Source organism: Halichoerus grypus, chromosome 5 (assembly GCF_964656455.1).
Source record: "Halichoerus grypus chromosome 5, mHalGry1.hap1.1, whole genome shotgun sequence".
In the NCBI taxonomy this organism is placed as follows: Eukaryota; Metazoa; Chordata; class Mammalia; order Carnivora; family Phocidae; genus Halichoerus; species Halichoerus grypus.
The window spans coordinates 124526701-124545675 of NC_135716.1; the positions used below are offsets into that span (position 1 = coordinate 124526701).

Genomic DNA, 18975 nt, shown 5'->3' on the forward strand with positions numbered 1-18975 from the left:
TTTGGGTTTAGAAAGAGTCAGAGGCCCCACCCATGCTTTTCACCTAAGTTACATGCTCCAGCATATTTCCTGGTTTCACCGCGCTGGGAGGTAAGGGCCCTTGGTTAACAAGAAAGTGGCATGCCTATTTCCCATTTGCTCTCACCTCAGAGGTACCTCCCCTTAAGGAACCTCCCTAGAGGAGGGGTATCTGGGTCATTCCAGCATTCTTGAACACACAACCCTAGTAATAATAATACCATCCCGCTGCTACCATACTATCATTACACAGCTCAAAGTTCTATAACGAACTGGAAGTCAGATGAGGAGGGCAGAAAATTGCAAGTGGGGAATCCCAAGGTTGTCCCCAAGGCTCCTCACAATTCCAAGCAACTAGAACACACCAACTAGAAAGACCTTTGGCCAGATTCATAACCCCCCCCCCCCCGCTTTTATTTTTTTTGGGGAAGAACTCATTCTGAAAATGAGAATCACTTATCCTGTAGATGGAAGTGTTATGAGGTAGTTAAGAGGGATAGTAATGTCATCCTGCACACACCCAGGAAAATGATCTGCATATTCAGGCGAAGGGCACAATTTCAGCTAAGAGGCTCCTGGGAGGGAAAAGCCAAGAGCAAGCACATGCATTTTATTTCTGTTAATATCTGTTTAGTTTGGCTGTTGTTGAGCACAAGGTTGGGTTAATGTAGGAAAGCACTTCAATTTCACACTGGAGAGCCAGGCTAAGCACATAGCCCTCTTGGAGACGATAATAACTCTACAGAGTGGAAACAACAGTATCTGCTGAATAGGATTATAAAGATTAATAAAATGACATATGTAAAGCATCTAGTTCAATTCCTGGCATATTTCGAGTGCTCAGAAAATAACAGCTATTACTCTATTAGTTATGTATTCCATATGATATTATCTGTATACAAATGGGTAGAACTCAGACTGGAAGAACAGACATGACAAGGTTAATAGGAGTTACCTCTGGGTGATTAGTCTTTGTTTTATACTTTTCTGTATTGTCTCAGAGCTATACAGTTTTTATTTCTGCAGTCAGAAAAATACGTCATTCTGGAAAAGACTAACAATTTATTGAACACCATATGTAGGCTTATGAATGTGTCAGGTACTCTTCAAGGACCCCATCCAATCTTCCCAAGAGGCATGGCTGTAGCCATTTTCAATTTATGTTTTACAGAAGAGGAAATTGAGATAAAGTTAAGTGACTTGCCAGTGAGTTGTGCAGCAGAGCTCCGAATACAGGCCTGTTAGGACATGGACACTGTGCCCAGCAGTTCTCAACTGGAGTAGAAGATGGAGTTGATGGTCAGAAACCTCAACTCCTTCTTCATATTCCTCTGCCCCTGTCACGCACACGTCGACACACCTGTGCGGGCGCGTGCACACACACACACACACACACTCACACACACTGACACCCCCCCCCCCATATACCATGTTGGATACTGAAGGCACAGATCATGAATTCAGTGGGGCCAAAACCAGCTTTGGGAATAGAAGATAGGACAGTAGTAGAGAAATCGCACACAGACACACCCTTAAGCAGTGGACACTAGTTTGGGTTTGGTTTTCGGTGAGGTCATGTACAGCAGTCAAGCAAATCCTTACAGACGCTGCGTCTCAGAGGACTCAACTATAGGTACGTAAGAACGTCAGCCTAACGAACTGAACTGGGGTTTTTCAGCAACAGATGGTCCCATGCAGCAGGCACATCAGTCTCTGCGACACAGAAAGGCTGGTTAAAACCATTCCCAGGCCTGAATGGGCTTCAAACAGTTGTGGGCCTGATTGGTGCATGAGAAACGCTCACTCTGCTCCCAACCTGGCTGATTGCTCTAAAGCTCTGGAGAAAATCAGATGTCTGTGTTTGTCTTTGCCAAATTTCAAATTAATTCCTTGCCTGTAATTTGGAGGGGGCTCTACAAACAATGGGGTCCCTGCAGGGGCATAAATGAATCAAGAGTGGCTCATTCTGTGTATTTTTAGCATCTTTGTTCTTCTGGTCAAGTTTAAAGCAAGTAGTTGCTTTGGAAGGTTGGATGTGTTCCCTTGCATACAGCCTAAGTAAGGCTGTATTAGAATCTTCCAAGGTCACTGTACCCAGGGACAAATCAATACCATGCTTGACCTTTGCAAACTCCTCCCAGCAGTGTGTAAAAGACTGTTTCTGTAGACCTCTCACTGTAGGTCATCAGTTCATTAATGAAACTGGGCACTTGCGTATTTTTTGAAATGGCATCATGAGTTTTAACATTGGTTGAAACTGCCTGGTCACCACGCTAATGACTCTTTCTCACTCCTGAGTTCCAGTAAGCTTTCTTCTCTGCCACATTCCTTTTTTTTTTTTTAAGATTTTATTTATTTATTTGAGAGAGAGATCGAGAGACAGATAGAGAGCACAAGCAGGGGAGGGGCACAGGGATAGGGAGAAGCAGGCTCCGCACTGAACTGGGAGCTGGGGCTTGATCCCAGGACCCTGAGATCATGACCCGAGCCCAAGGCAGACTTAACCGACTGAGCTACCTAGGCGCCCCTCTGCCACATTCTAATGCCTGTCTGAATGGGGCCCCCAGTGGGAGGGAGAGTTCTGCTTTACTTTGGGGGAAATCATATGGGTTCTTGAATTCATATATGCCAAAGGCCAGGGACAGACCACTAGCCATGTAAAACCTTTACTTCATGCTACCTGGGTTATAAGCAAAGGAGAAAGGTTTGACCAAATCGGGATTTACAGATTTGTGTGAGCTGTGATTTAAAAAAATGAGTGACTCTGGGGCACCTGGGTGGCTCAGTTGGTTAAGTGTCCGACTCTTGATTTCGGCTCAGGTCATGATCTCAGGGTTGTGGGATCAAGCCCCGTGTCATGCTCTGTGCTGAGCGTGGAGTCTACTTACGATTCTCTCTTTTCCTTTCCCTTTGCCCCTCCCCCTGCATGTGACCGCTCTCTCTCTCAAAAAAAAAAAACAAAAAAACAAAAACTGACCCTAAATGAGATAATATTTTATAGCCTTTTATAGTTTAGAAAACACAGTTATGTATGTTATGTCATTCAATGTTCACAAAATCCTCGAATTAGGGTTTGGCAGATGTGTTATTACCTCCATTGTCCAGAGGAGGAGGCTGAAGTTGAGTGACTTGCCCAGAGTCGCACTAATATAGGACAGAGGCAAGATGCAGCTTTTTGAACTCCGGACCACTTGACTGACATGCTTTAAAGAAGCTCTACGTGAATGCCACTGCTCAAAACAGTTTGGAACCCCACAGGCCTAAAATCAGAGATTTGCCTCCAGTTATAAAAATCCCCAAGGGAGAATATGGATTATAACTTTTATAATTGTTGTTTGCACTTAGTAGTTGACAAAAAAAAAAAAAAAAAAAAGACATGCTCATCTTTACCACACATCTTCCTTACCACACTGGACCATTTGGGGGCTTCAAAAGAACAATTTAGAAAAGTAGACTTTTCAAAGACATTTTCCCCCAGCACTTCCAAGCTAGTATTGCATGACCTGTCCTGACTCTCTTAGAGACCCTCCCAGGGCTCTTCAGACCTTAAGTTCACAGGCGAAGTAAGTTTCAGTGAAATCACCTAGAAGTGTGCTGTCACCGTGAAGCCTGAAGCTTAGGAAACGCCGTGGGCCCTGTGGCCGTTACAGGGTATCCCCCACTGTATTTGAATGGTGTGCCTCCAGCCGCCAATCCCTGCTAGCAGGCAGCCCTTGTCAAGGGCCTGACCCCACAACAACTCCTCTCTATCCTCTCTCCATCCTCTAGACTTGCCAAGGCCCTGTTTCTGAAGTCGTGTAGAAAACACTTCCCGGTTACTCAGTTATTCATGGTGTATCCCCAGGAACCTTATCCACAGCTTGGCTAAAAGACTAGAAGAAGCTAAAATGTAAAACAGTCTACGGAAGACTCAATATGGTTAAGATGTGAGTACCACCCACAGCGATCTAGATTTAAAGCAACCCCTATCAAAGTCCCAATGGCATTGGCTTTTTTTTTTTTTTTGCAGAAATAGAAATACCCATCCTAAAATTCACATGGAATTTCAAGGTTTCCTCAATAGGCAAAGCAATCTTGAAAAAGAGCCAAGTTAGAGGTCTCACACTTCCTGATTGAAAAACTTATTACAAAGTCACAGTGATAGAAACAGTGTGGTACTGGCATAAGGACAGACAGACAGACCATGGAACAGAAGACAGGGCCCAGAAATAAACTCTTACACAGATGGTCCAACGATTTTTGACAAGGGTGTCAAGACCATTCAACTGGGAAAAAACAGTCTTTCCAACAAATGGTATTGGGAGAACCACATACCCACATGCAAAAGGATGAAACTGGACCCTTACTTTGCACCACAAACAAAAATTGGTCAAAATGAATTAAAGACTTAAATGAAAGAACTAAAACTATAAAATTCTTAAAGAAAATAAGAGAAAAGCTTCATGACATTGGATTTGGCAGTGGTTTCTTGGACATGACATTAAAACACAGGGAACATGGGGCGCCTGGGTGGCTCAGTCGTTAAGCGTCTGCCTTCGGCACAGGTCATGATCCCAGGGTCCTGGGATGGAGCCCTGCATCGGGCTCTCTGCTCAGCAGGGGAGCCTGCTTCTCTCTCCCACTCCCCCTGTTTGTGTTCCCTCTCTAGCTGTCTCTCTCTGTCAAATAAATAAATAAAACCTTCAAAAAAAACTCCACAGGGAACAAAAGCAAAAACAGATAAATTAGACTATATCAAAATAAAAAGTTTCTGTGCATCGGGGTGCCTGTCTGGCTCAGTCAGTGGAGCATGCAACTCTTGATCTTGGGGTTGTGAGTTCGAGCTCCATGGTGGGTGTGGAGATTACTACAAAAATAAAATCTTAAAAAAAACTGTGCATCAAAGGACACAATCAACAGAACGAAAGGCAACATACAGAATGGGAGAAAATATTAGCAAATTATATATCTGATATATAAATAACTCCTACAACTCAATAACAAGAAACCAAACAACCTGATTCAAAAATGGGCAAGGGATGTGAATAGGCATTTCTCCAAAGAAGATATATAAATGGTCAACAAGAACATGAACAGATGCTCAACATCTTTCATTCATCTTTGGGAAAATGCAAACCAAAACCACAATAAGAGATCACCTCATGCCCATTAGGGTGGCTACTCCCAAAACCCCCAGAAAATAACAGGTGTTGGTGAAGATGCAGAGAAGCTGGAATGCTCGTGCACTGCTAGTGGGAATGTAAAATGGCGCAGCGGCAACAGTAGGTGGTGTGTGATAGAATTACCAGACGCTCCAGTGATTACATTTCTGTATATATACCCAAAGGAGTTGAAAGCAAAGTCCTGAAGAGAGATTTGTACATCCATGTTCGTAGCATTAGTTACAATAGCCGAAGAGTGGAAGCAACCCAAGTAACTGTTCATGGATGAATGGATAAACAAAATATTCTTCAGCCTTAAAAAGGAAGGAAATTGTAACACATGTTACAACATGAATAACCTTGAGGACATGATGCTAAGTGAAATAGGCCAACCACAAAAGGACAAATCAGGCTGATTCCACTTAGAAGAGGTCCCTAGAGTCATCAAATTCATAGAGCTAAAAGTAAAATGGTGGTTGCAGGGGCTGGAGCGGGGGTGAGAGAGACACGGAGTTGTTGTTTAATGGGTGTAGAATTTCAGTTTTCCAAGAAAAGACTTCTTGAGACTGGTTGCACAACACCGCAAATACACATAACACTACTGAACTCTACACTTAAAAGTGGTTCAGATGTTAACTTTTATGTTATGGGTATTTTATCATGATATTTAAAAAAGGTATAGCAATCTTCCCAATTCCATTTTTTTTGAAAAAAGTAGTTGATGTATATCGAAGTTTGAGCTCTTAAAGTGGTTTGTTGTGCGGGAGAAAGCTCAGTAGAATACTGGCTGTGAGCGCCCCCCATTGGGAACTTCCTGGAACCACCAGAGTCATAGGTTCTGCTACTCCCACCTTGCTGCTAGAGGCTCCAGAGCGGAGGGACAGCCCTGGTGGGCTCATCCCACTCTTGCCAACCAGGCCAGCACATTTTTTCTTTGACTTTGGTTCCTGGCAGGAAATGTAGGGGAAGGTGAGCAAATGGCCTTTAAATATTCAGATACTACCTAAGGAAGTTCAATCAAACAGGCTCAGAAGGTCAGACTAACCTCCAGGAGACATACAAGTCCGATTCACTGTAATCCACATTGCAGTGTTAGAGACGGATGGAGACGGGCTCTGGAATCTTCATCCTACCAGCAGTTGTCACTTACCAGACATGTGACTGTGAGCAAGTCATGTAATCTCTTTGGGCTAAATTCATCACTTTTAACATGAAGAAAATACCTCCTCTATCTATCTAAAAAGGTTATTAAAAATATATGAAATGAAATATGAAAATGTCTTAAAACTAAAGAGCTATCTAGATAAATATGAATTCTTGTGAGCTCTGGAATCTTTGTTTAATAACTGGGGACAATTGCTTCCCCCTTGCTTGGACTTTAGAGGTAAATGGATATACAGTGTGTAACACCAGAGCGAGCCCAGAGTAGGTTCAATGAAGGATAGTTATGATGGTTTTTACTTACTACTGTTCCCCGGTGAGTGGCCCTGCCCCACCTGCTTCACTAGGAGATGGAGGGACTTGGGGAGGTTGGATGCTGGGAGGTGGGAGCGGTGCATACATTTGACTCTACCTGTCCAGCATCAATTCCCTTTCTGGCTTCTAAGGGCATCCCTATTCTTTCTTAGATAATTTCCCTTTCCTTTCTCAGTCTGAGCGCTTCAGGTACGGTGCTCCCTCCTCCCTTCCCATCCCCGGCCTGGTCTTCCAGCATGAATCAGTGTATTCCTAGATATTCCATTATATGCCCTCCCGTCTTCCCCTTGGCCACAGTGATTGGTTCAGCGATGGGCTCATGACCTAATCCAGGATAATGAAACACTACCCTGGGTCATCTGCTGCCCCCATTGGAAAAGGAAAACACTCTCTCTGAGATCATTTAGATGGTGAAATATAAGCCCGGAATCCAAGAGATGGAGAAAGGCACACAATGGATGAACAAATTTGGATACATGGGTCCAACCAAGTGTGAACCACTCCTGGACATTTTAGTTACTTGAGTCAATAAATCCAGCACCATCACCCACCCACCCCACTCCCCTCTTTTTTGGTCAGTTTGTGTTGAGTTTTTGCCATTTGCAACTGAAAGTTTGATTAATGTAATTAGGAGAGGGATAGACTTTTGAATTTATCCCCCAACCTCAATGACGTCCCTTATTTTCCTTCTGGGAAGATCTCCATAAAAACAGCTCACCCTACGTCCGAACTCTTCCCCTTGCTTCACTTCCTGGGGATAGCCGTCAATCAGGAAGCCCTTGGTGTCGCTGAGGCTGGCCAACATGGCCTCCTTCAGGAGCTCCAGAATGATGCCCTGGAGCAGAGAGACAGTGGTCAGGATCTGAGCTCTTGTACAGAACAACACTAGCATTACCACCCATCTCCACTAGTCATCCCATTTTGGAAGGGAGAAAGGTTCAGATAAGATTAACAGCCGACAGAAATGTATCATATTTCATCCACTCTTAGGCTCACTTTCCCCCCACATTTTATTGTCTATAAAATTGGTAGATATCTTACAATCAGTCACAGTTTAATAGTGTTTTTTTGTGCTCGTATATAGTTATATATGGAATAGTTTATCAGTTATATTTTACTGGGGTGTCTTAAAATAGCATCTTAGAATAGATGAAATATAGTGGCTGTATTTCATATGGTAACACTGCATAAATTAAGCATAATGGCAGTTTAAAACTAGGCAAAACATGGTATAGAATGTGCTTCTCTGTTGATTTTTTCCAGTAAATATTTTATAACAGTTGATATTCACTGACTTGAGAGAATTGCTAGGGACGGTAGCTGGTTGAAGAGGAAGCATAAAGCTCTGTTAGCTAATACAGCCTGCGCTGTACCAGCCCTAATTACAGAGCCTCGCGTGGGCCCTCGTAGGGCAGGAATGAATATTTTTTGATACCTATGGCATCCAGCAGCTCAGAGATGGATGGTGACTTGAAAGGAAAAAAGATGCATGAAAGGGATATTCTTTACTTAAACTATCTAAGGAAGATACCAGATTGCAAGATAATGCTATCATACTTTCCAGAACTAGACTAAAACATTATTTTCTATTTTCCAGAGGGTTCTAATTATAGGTTCTGCTGCAGCATGCTCACCTCTGCTTTGAAGGTTTTAACACTAACGTGGGGACCAGTTTCCTGGGAGAATATGAGATAGGCTAACACTTGAGGGGCTGGCAGAGCAACAGAGTGGAAGGAACCTGGGCCGGTACATAGTCTGGCAGATGGGTCTCTGCTAAGCACCCTCCACCTGCCTCTTGACTTTCACATCAGAGAGAAATAAAATGTAGCTATTGTCTTTTGGGGCTTCTTTTCTCCAGCAGCTTAGACTAACTGCAACACTCCCAAATATCCGCCCCCCCCCCACCACCAGGGAAAGCAGCTGTTGCTTACTGAGGGCACCAGGTCGCCACGTTCCATGATATCTCTGATCAATTTGCTTCTTTCAGATTCTGATGCCAGCTCATTACGCAGGAGCTCACTAGTCGAGAGATGTGTAAACCCATATTTTTCCACCAGCTTTTCACACTGTGTGCCTTTGCCAGAGCCTGGGCCACCTAGAAAAGGAGTCATGTATCAGACACTCGTCCCAAGTCGCCATGGTGTACAAGTCTATGCACTTCATTCACCAAGCACGTATGGGGTACTTATGCTTTATAGGGAGCTGTGTTGGGAGTTATGGATACAGCGGAGAATGGGGTACATTCCTTGCCCTCAAAGAGTGGGCTGTCCAGGGCAGGGGGGTGGGCAGGCGTTATACACACCAAGCAGTTAGTAGGTAACTACTGTAGTGTTCTAGTGGGGAGAGTTCATGCTGCTCCAGGGGCACTGGGGAGGGGCGCAGGACTCTTTTGGTAGAGATGAAAGAGAGTTTCCTGGGGAACTGAATATGCTCATGTGCAAAGCACTGACCACGGTGCCAGGTACACAGTGGGCGCTCAACAAATCTTAGCTATTAAGTTTTAAAATACATTGTTTTCATTTTCAAACAATCCCAACTGTAGAGAAGAGTTATCAGTAGAGAATAAAGAACTTCCTGAAATATTTGAGAGTAAGTAGCTCCTGATGCCTCATCACTACAGAACACTTTGGTTTCACTGCCTCCAGACAAGGAGCTAAACACATCTTGCTACATAACTACATCTTCAGAACCCATTCAGATTTCAGTGGATTTGTTCCAGTAATGTCCTTTGAAGCCAATGGGTCAAATTCAGAATCAAGCATTGCCTTTAGTTGTCAGGTCCTTCAGGTCTCCTTCCATATAGAAGGAGTGGAAGCTTCATGTTTCCTCGGCACTTTTTAAGATTATTTTGTAGAATAGAATTCAATATGATTTTTTTCTGCTGTTTTCTGAATATTATTATTAGTTCTGAGTATGAGCCATATTCCTTGGATGAGCATTATACCCTTGACTCTTTCTCTTGCCTTCCCTCACCCCAATTTCAACCAATTGCTAAGTTGGAAGACCTTCTTTTCAGATGTAAAATCATAGCTAACCTTTATCAGGAGCTTACTGTACCACCCACTGTTCTAAGCATTTTATGTATTAATTTAAAATAATCTTAAGAGGCAGGCACTCTTGCCCTCATTTTATAGATGGGGAAGCAGAGGCACAGAGAATTAACTCAACTGCCATAGCTGCACGGCTAGTATGTAGCAAGTCAAGGATGTGAAGCCTGGACTCTGGCTCTTAGAGGCATTTCCTCCTCTCTTCCCTGCTAGCCAGGCTTGTCTATAGGATGAGCAGGTCCTCAAGAGTAATTCTGCCTCTGCACCGGGGAGTGGGTGAGGCTCTAGAGTCCAGCAGACCTGCTAGCAGGATGATTTGCCTGAAAAGCATTGACACTTCACAGCTCCAGAGCATTCAATGGCTTCCCAGTCCCCACAGGATAAGATCCAAACTCCTTAGAGTGGCATTTCAACCTTCCAGAATCTAGTTTAACCTCTGCAACCTTTTTTTTTTTTTTTTTCATTTCTTATCCTCGTCTAACACTGTCATGTCCAGCTACATACTGTCTCTGCAACAAGACATATTTTTCCAGGCCACCATGCTTTTGTTCTCCCAGATCCTCAGCCTTGTAGGCCCTTCCTTCCTCCTCTAACTATTGGGATCCTCTTCATCTCTTAGGCCTCCGTCAGTTGCTTGCCCCTTCTGCCAGGAATCAGTTCTGCCCGCCCTCCCCTCTGCGGGAGGGCGTGGTTTTGACAGCACGTGGGTGCCCTCGGCCTGTCTGCCACTTGGCCTCCAGGTGCCTCACTAGTATCGCACCTTGTACACAGTAGGTGCTTCATAAGTGCCTGAGGAACTGAACTTTTTCCTGTTAGAGGGAATACTGAACACTAAAATGCAAAACGTGGTGGAGATGTTAACATGGTGGTGAGGATTTATGACTTATTCCGCCATTTCCCTGGTTCGCCTCTCTTCATATTCAAAACCCCTTTCTCAGGACAGTTAGCAACTTCCCTCTTGAGGGAAGCTTAGTTGTTGTTCCTTGTTAGAAGAAGGGCCTCGTCTTTTCTCTCCTTTGCCTTGGCAGATAATAAAGGAAAGGTCCACGTCTTCTCCCTTCCGCTGCCCGCTAATCGGGAAGGGTTCCGACACCTCACGGGACTGTCGTGGGTGGGCTAGACGCAACAGGAAAACAGCGGTTCCAGAGGCTCACAAAAAGAAGGCAGACCACTCAGGAGGGGCAGCTGGTCCCCAGCTAGTGCCACACTCGCTCTGAGCACCAGGACTCGTCTCCTACGATAACAGAAACGGAGGGGGAGTATGGGAACAAGAGAAGGTCACTCAGGCACGAAGTGCTTCCAGATAAAAGAGTAAGGATGACGAGGGGCTGAGCCCCTGCAGACGCCTCCGGGGCTTCTGCGGCCGGATTCACCTAGAAACCCTTCTCTTGGGATGGCTGGAAGCCAGTCATGTGGAAAAGGTATTTTCAGACTCGGCTTACAAGGCAAAAATGCTGCGCTCCAATGACTTTCTTCCTTCAGCATTCCACAAATCCGACTATTACAGTTTTTGTTCCTCTAAAATGTTATTTAATAAATTTTGACGCAAAGGCAATTAAAAATCTTCAGCTCAAATGAACAACAGCTGTGTGTTCAACGGCAGCCCTGCCCCACTTAGGAGCCTTTTGTGGACCAACAGCGGCAAATTCTCAGCATTCTTTGGCCAAATGGTGCAGGCACAGTGGAATTTTAAGTAATCCACACAATGCCTCGATTCTTCCCATGGCTCCCAACCGGAGAACAAAGAGATTTTTATCACTGCGGCACAAAAACTGCGAGTAGAAATATGAATTTTCATATCATGTCACTTGCACATCTTTGAGGCCTTACGACTTTTAAATAAAAAACAATGGGGCCTTGATATCCCTCCAGGATAATTTGTTATAATGGAAAAAAATCTTTTGAGGTGCCACATATCAGAACGAGTGGGCTGTGTTCTCAGGTGACAAGATGACTGATAGCAGATGAGGAGTTGTCACATTTCCTGTCATCTCACTGACTTCTGGTGGATCATTACTCAAGGCTCACAGCCCCGAGCGACCCTATACGCAAGACCTCGCGGTGTCATTCACACAGCGTCTGCGATATGAGATCCTGTTTTTGAAGGGGTCGCAACACATCAAAAGAAAAAAAAGTTGAGAAATCCTTCTTCTAGACCTCCAATATAATTTAAAATTTTTCCATGGAAAGCCCAAGGCACTATATTGTGCAAGCGGAAATACTGGGAACTCTCACGTCACAGCTCAGTAGGTCCCCCCCCACCCCCCCGACTGAGGTTCCAACAGAGCTATTACAGAAGGAGGCCCTGCAGAAGAGCTGCCAACCCGGGGTCCTTGTTGTTCTTTGAGGTGCAGCTGAAAGCTGCATCACCTCACAGGCCCGCGTGGCCCCCTTCTCCAGTGAGCTCTCTATTTCCCGGAGCCGAGGCAGCTCCTGGATCCATCAGCCAATCCCCTCTTAGGAGCCAACTCCTGGCTTCGTTGGCTGGGCCCTGCAAGAGAAGACCTGACTCCAAAGCAACTATGGCAGGGTGCTTGGCGTCAGGATGGGATGGCAAAGCTGGTGTGTGGTAGCACATTCTAGGCTCAGGAAGAAAAGACCAAACAAATGATGATGTCAGGTGGAGAATTAGTTGAACCCCCCATCCAAACAAATGCGAGTATGTAAGTTTCTATTACACTTTTATCTTTAAATATTTCAAATAGTAATGGCATAAAGCAGGTTATAATGTCCTTTGTTGGCATTTTATGGTATCTTGTTAACTGTAGGGCGCCACCTGGAATGAAGCCTATTAATACAGCTCTTCATTTGACTAACATCTGCTGGGCAGCACGGGCGAAGCACTGAGAGTAAAAAGACTCCGAGGCCCTGTCCTTTCCATCAGAGAATTCAGTCCAATGGCAGGCTGGCAGGTGAACCCAACATCACAGCAGTGAGACAGGCCAATGAGCCGGGTCTGTAAACACCATCGCACAAACACTGGGAGGGACTCCTCGCCCCGGCAGGAATCAATGAGTATGCACAATTCACTGACACAGGAAAAGAAGAGCATGAAGGGTGAGCCGGTACTTTTAGTACAGTGGTTTGGAGTGTGAGGAGGTCCTGCGGAGAATGGCAGGAAGGGGAGGAGAGTAATGTACTGGGAAGGGCACCGGGCAGGTAGATGGGTCAATAAGACCCCGGCTCTGCCCCTTACAAGTCGTGTGGCCACAGGGGAGTTTGACTTTCCCTGAGCCTTAGTTTCTTCATCTGTAAAATGAGGGGAAATGAGAACCAACTCTCTGCCTCATTCCACCTTAGACGCTCCTTCCTCCTTCTCTCCCATTCCTGACCAGTTGTTAGACAACTTTGAAAAGCTGAGTCTACATTTGAAAAGTCTCTGAAATCTGTCCCTCTCTCCCAAATCTCATGAAAAACTCTCCTTGTCCCCATCTCTCTGCCCAAAGATTGGTGCTTGGTAAATGTTACATATAAAAAGGGAAGGTTCCTCATCCTGCTAGTTCTCCAGAACTACATCTGCATCTGCAGGGTGTCATCCAGCATATCGGGGTTTGAATTACACATAATCTAACATTTGGGGATTAGCCATTACTTAGGGATGTCCAGACCATTTGTAGGTAATTAAGATACATATCAGCATCTGTGTTTACACACACACACACACGTATCTGATTTAGAAAACTCAACAAAGTTTATTTTCTGTAAGACACTGCATTCTCTGGGTTCTAACTGTCATCAACAAAGTTTTCCAGGCCTTCATTCCCACCCGAGCCTCAGCATTCTTTAAACCTCTTCAGCACCAATGACCTGCATCACTGACCCAATTTTAGCTCCCTATTGATCTGGCAGAAACTGAGAGTTCCTTATGCTGTGGGTCTGTCGTTCCACTCTGCTCATGTCTTTCTCTCCCCTTTTTCTTTTCCCTTGACCTCACTTCTCAGCTTGTTCTCTGCCCTCTTTGTGACCTCATTGAGTTGGTCCATTCCCTTTGGACCACTTACCTCCTTAGCCAGCTGGACATCAGGCCCTTTCAATTTTTTTTTAAGATTTTATTTATTTGAGAGAGAGAGAGAGAGTGTGCACAAGCAGGGGGAGCTGCAGGCAGAGGGAGAGGGAGAAGCAGGCTCCCCGCCCGATGTGGGGCTCGATCCCAGGACCGGTGCTTGATCCCAGGACTTGGGATCATGACCTGAGCCGAAGGCAGACGCTTAATGACTGAGCCACCCAGGCAGCCCCACCAGGCCCTTTCTAATAGCTGTGAATCCTTTGACCCCATTGAATTCTGTTGTGGCTGCCATGAGAACCACCAACTACTCTGTGCCCAACCCACTTACTTTACTTTATGCGCATCTACTCCGGGTTGCTAAGGATTCCTTGAGAAAGCCAGAGAACCAAGCCAACCTGGGTCATGCTTTCTAACTTCAAAATAGCTTCTACTGCTTCTGTGTAAATATATTCCTCTTTTGCTGATACCAAATTGGATGTCCATGGATAGATTCTAGTATTTCCCCATTGTCCTCAAATCTTCCAACATATTCTTCCAACATACTCAAACATTCTTATTCTTACAAGTATTATTTATTTTAAAGATTTTATTTATTTATTTGACAGAGAGAGACACAGCGAGAGAGGGAACACAAGCAGGGGGAGTGGGGGAGGGAGAAGCAGACTCCCTGCTGAGCAGGGAGCCCAATGTGGGGCTCGATCCCAGGACCCTGGGATCATGACCTGAGCCGAAGGCAGACGCTTAGCGACTGAGCCACCCAGGCGCCCCTCAGGTGCCCCATTCTTACAAGTATTTTTAATCCTCCTATTCACTAGGAAGGTGAAGATTATCTTCTTTCCTCAACATTTTCAAATCATATGTGTCTTCATCTTTTGTCTTCCATCCCTCCTTTCTTTTGTTTGGAAGACTATTTTACACAACTGTTCAGCTGAAGGTTGACTTCTCTGCTTTGACTCTTGTAGCACCATATGGCATTTTCCTTGACAGCACTTCTCATAGTATAATGACTCTCATCTCTCTGTCTACCATCTACTTAAGGTCTGTCTTCCATATTGGACTCGATGTGTCACAAGCATGGGCTACGGGTATGCTTTGCTCACTCTGGTGCCCAAACATAGTGCGAAACACAACTGACGCTTCATAATCGTGGCTCAAAGAATAAATTATTTTTATTTTTTTTATTATTTTAATTCCAGTAGAGTTAACGTACAGTGTTATGTTAGTTTCAGGTGTACAATATAGTGACTCAACACTTCCACACATCACCCAGTGCTCATCACAAGTGCACTCCTTAGTCCTCATCACCTATTTCATCCATCTCCCCCAAGAATAAATTATTTGATGATGAAAGGATCCTCACCTCCTTCCTGCTCCAAAAACTTGCTCCTCCTTCTTGTCCACATTAAATGTACTCCTCTCAGTTGGCACCATCTTATCTCTCTTTTGTGTAACAATAGGCTGGTTTCTTTCCAATCCAAATGAAAATATTTCTACCATTGTCTGCATCCTCTAGTTATTTTTATATTCTTTCCTATTCTTTTCGGCATCCTAAAACTGTTTCCATTTCCCTCTCTTTTACTGACTCCCTGTCCTCTTGCAAGCCACATCCTGCTGTCATCACTCTCTGAAGTTGATATTTTAGAGTTTAGGAGTGATTGTGTAATTGCCATATAATTTAATGACCTTCTTCTAGTCTTTACTGTTTTTGTCCCTTTAGTAGCATTTAATACCATTGATAAACATCTTGGAATTCTCTCTTCCACCGGCTTCCAGGACACATGTTTTGCCCACATTCTCTTCCTTCCTTTGCTAGGCTGAAGCTCACAGAAAGTAGAGACTGCTTTATTTTTGTTGGTATCCCCACAGAACCTTGCATGGTGTCACAGGCAACTGTTCAGTAGGGCCGATGTCTAGGAGTCTTGTGGGTCCACAAAAGTGGCAACTCGATTTCTTTTCATGTCAAAGAAACATTGGACCAAAGGACTCAAGTTCCGAGTTTATATCTCATACCTGTATCTAGTTAGAGGACACTGATCAAGTCACTTATCCTCTTTGAACTTCAACCTCTTTAATTACAAATTAGGGAACAGCACTTTTATATTGTGATACTATTTTAACATCTTTAAAGATGGATAGTCTTCACAGTTACATGAAGGTATCAAATGTCTTTTGCATATCAAACTATCCTATTTTTATATGGCCATGAGAGTTTAAAAATCTATTCGATTCCTACCTCTTGAAATACTTCTTTCTCCCTAAATGAAAATGTGCTCCAAGCTTGGGTTTAGGTTTTTGTGACTGAATGATTCCTTTCCGAGAAAAGCTACTATTCCTTCGGATCATGAACTGACCGTGCCCTAGGAGTGATCCCCAGCCACTGTAAGGCTATGAGTCACTCTCAGCTTTCTGTATCTGGGGTGAGCTGTATCACCATGCTGAGTTTCAGCAGGCTGTTGCTGAGAACTGACTCTGTCTGGCTGGAAACAACTAAGAAAAATAGATCTTTATCCTCAAAGACAACATCTCTGTTAGGTTCTGAAATGCACTGCTGCTTCAGGTTATTTGGTGAATAGGATAAAATATGCCAGTGACAGGGTCAGTTGCAGGTTATATGGAAAAACTTCACACGTGACCATGAACTTCTTGATGGCGGGTGCTATGCCCTCTGTATCAGGGCCTGGTGTATAGTGGGCACTCAGCAGTTGTTAGATCAGTGAATGAATGAATGGTAAACAAGCTGAGAGCTTCAGGGAATGGGAGGTAGCCCTGTATACGACACTGGGAGTTAGCTGACTTTGGTTCTAGGCCCTTCCTGCATTGAACTAGCTGAGTGATCCTGGGAGACCTTGGGAGATTTTGCTCTTTGGACGCTGGCTTCCTTGTCTGTGAATTGAAGAGTCTGGATTAAATTTTTTTTTAAAGATTTTATTTATTTATTTGACAGAGAGAGAGAGAGCGAGAGAGGAAACACAAGCACGGGGAGTGGGAGAGGGAGAAGCAGGCTTCCCTCTGAGCAGGGAGCCTGACGTGGGGCTCAATCCCAGGAGCTGGGATCATGACCTGAGCCGAAGACAGATGCTAACGACTGAGCCACCCAGGCGCCCCAAGTCTGGATTAAATTAGTGGTTGTCTCTCTCTGTTTATGTGTGTGTGTTTTATTACTCTTCCTAAATATTCAAACTTCCCTTCCATACTGCTCCTCTCTGAGGAAGGATTATTTGCCCCTACTTTTTTTAACTTAAGAGTTCCCAAGTGCTTTGGTCAATGAAATATGAGCAGAAGTGGATGTGAGTCAAATCTAGACAGAGGTTTTTATAGCCAGGACATGGTTTCCATGTCTCTCGTCCCTTCACCATGAAACTAGCAATGTTTCAGATAGTAAGGGTTCCATCAGCATGGTTACCAGAGTGAATCCTAGTCACCTGTTGATGAACATGTAGTATTAGTCCAGAACAAGAAGAAGAAGAAGAAGAGGAGAAAGAAGAAGAAAAAACATCTTTGTTGTTCTACACTACAGAGATTTTTAGGTGGGTTTATTTGTTTCTACAGCATAAGCTAGCTTCTTCTGACAGATACTTTCCCAAACTTGACTGTGCAGAAAAATCACCTAGGGTATTGAAAACGTTCCCAAATCACTAGATCTGTGAACCACTGGGGTTGAAGCCTGGGAAATTATAGTTTTAGAAAGCTCTCCAGGGAAAGTATACAGATATCTGCATTTCACTTTGAGATGTGTAAGGAAAAAAAGATGTATTGATGGATGGATAGAGGGATGGATAGAAGGACAGATATGTGATAAAACAAGTTTTAGTAGAATGTTAATGGCAGAATCTAGGTGGTGGCTGTACCAGTGTTCACTGTAAAATTCTTTCAGTTTTGCTGAATGTTTAAAATATTTTCATAATAAATAAAGATGATCAGATGATCTTTAAAAAATTCCCCAGATGATTCTGATGATTAACCCAATTTGGAACTTCTAGATTAGATGACCTTTAAAGAAGGTAATGTGCTGTGAGCTCCCCAGTGTTCACTGCATGAGTCTTTGTTGATCTTTCCTTTAATATTTACAATGTAATAATGCTGAGATAATGGTTCTATTGTGAATGAATACTTGTTACAATCGTTAATAAAAATCCTCATCGCCTTATCAATAGCAGGGCCATCCTCTCTTTTGCAGATGAGGGGAACTTTTTGTTTTCTCGGCATCAAGCCTGAGAGAATAGAAGGGGGGACTGTGGCCTATTTTGTACCAGTGAAGTGGCTCAGAGACAGACATGTTTGGGAAGTCACTGCAGACTGTTCAGATAAAGATGTCTGGTTCACAGTGCTTTGGCTTGATATTTGATCTAATAAGTATCTATTCTATCAGTGTGTGTGTGTGTGTGTGTGTGTGTGTGTGTGTGTTTTAATGTTTAGGAGTCACAGCCTTGGTGCCTGTCTTTTCCTCTCATCCAAGACCTGAACCTTCCTTGCCTTATCTGTATGTAAGAGCTAGAGTCATTTAATCCTTACAACAACTATTTGAAGTAAGTGCTATTTGCAACCCTATTGTACAGGTTAAAAATCTGTATCTGAGGGCACACCTGTGCCTTGGTAACTGCTAAGCTCTACAGCCTCTCACATGTAAGGCCATTCTGGAAATCAGGTAGACCTGCTATTCAGAAATGCACTGCACAGCCTTCAGTCAACCAGGAGCCAGGCTTTCATGATGGCCCCATAGGGTTGCCAGCTGACATCCAGTTAATTATTACATCAGACAGGCTTACACTACACCCCATCACTGTTTATCTAAAATTTGAATTTAACTAGCTGTCTTGTATTTGTATTTGTTAAAACTAGCAACCCTATCAGCCCCACCACTTACTAACCTGGAGACGTTAGGGACATGATTTCATCTCTGTTTTGACAACTCGAACAGTCCTGCCATTCACAGAATCTATCATAGGTGCAGAAAGACGTGTGAAATGTCTAATTAAGACAAGACTCTGGAATTGGATTCCATGACTTTAGCTCTTAGATAGAGACAAGACAAGGAAGGTTCAGGTCTTGGGTGAGAGGAAATGGCATGCACCAAGGCAGTGATTCCTAAACATTTCCACCACATGATGCTGTGAACTCCTATAGCTCTTAGTACAAACCATTCTCCATCCTAAATCCTTTTCCATTCTAATCCCATCTCCATCCCAACCACATCCCCATCTAAACCCATCTCCTTCCCCTATCTATCTCCATCTTATATCCATCTCCAGACCAAACCCAAATCCATCCCAACCCCATCCCTATCCTC

The 18975-nt window shown here is 43.9% G+C and overlaps 1 protein-coding gene across 3 annotated transcripts in view; it reads right to left on the reverse strand.

The window, feature by feature from the left end:
- The window catches only part of AK5 (adenylate kinase 5), a 238674-nt gene that overhangs the window by 20302 nt on the left and 199397 nt on the right, over positions 1-18975 (reverse strand). For all 3 annotated transcript variants that reach the window (XM_078072887.1, XM_078072886.1, XM_078072885.1), the window contains 2 exons: positions 8567-8730; positions 7354-7470 (listed from right to left, as the gene is read on the reverse strand). In XM_078072887.1, the coding sequence (XP_077929013.1) occupies positions 7354-7470; positions 8567-8730 (281 nt within the window). The remainder of the gene's footprint in view (positions 1-7353; positions 7471-8566; positions 8731-18975) is intronic.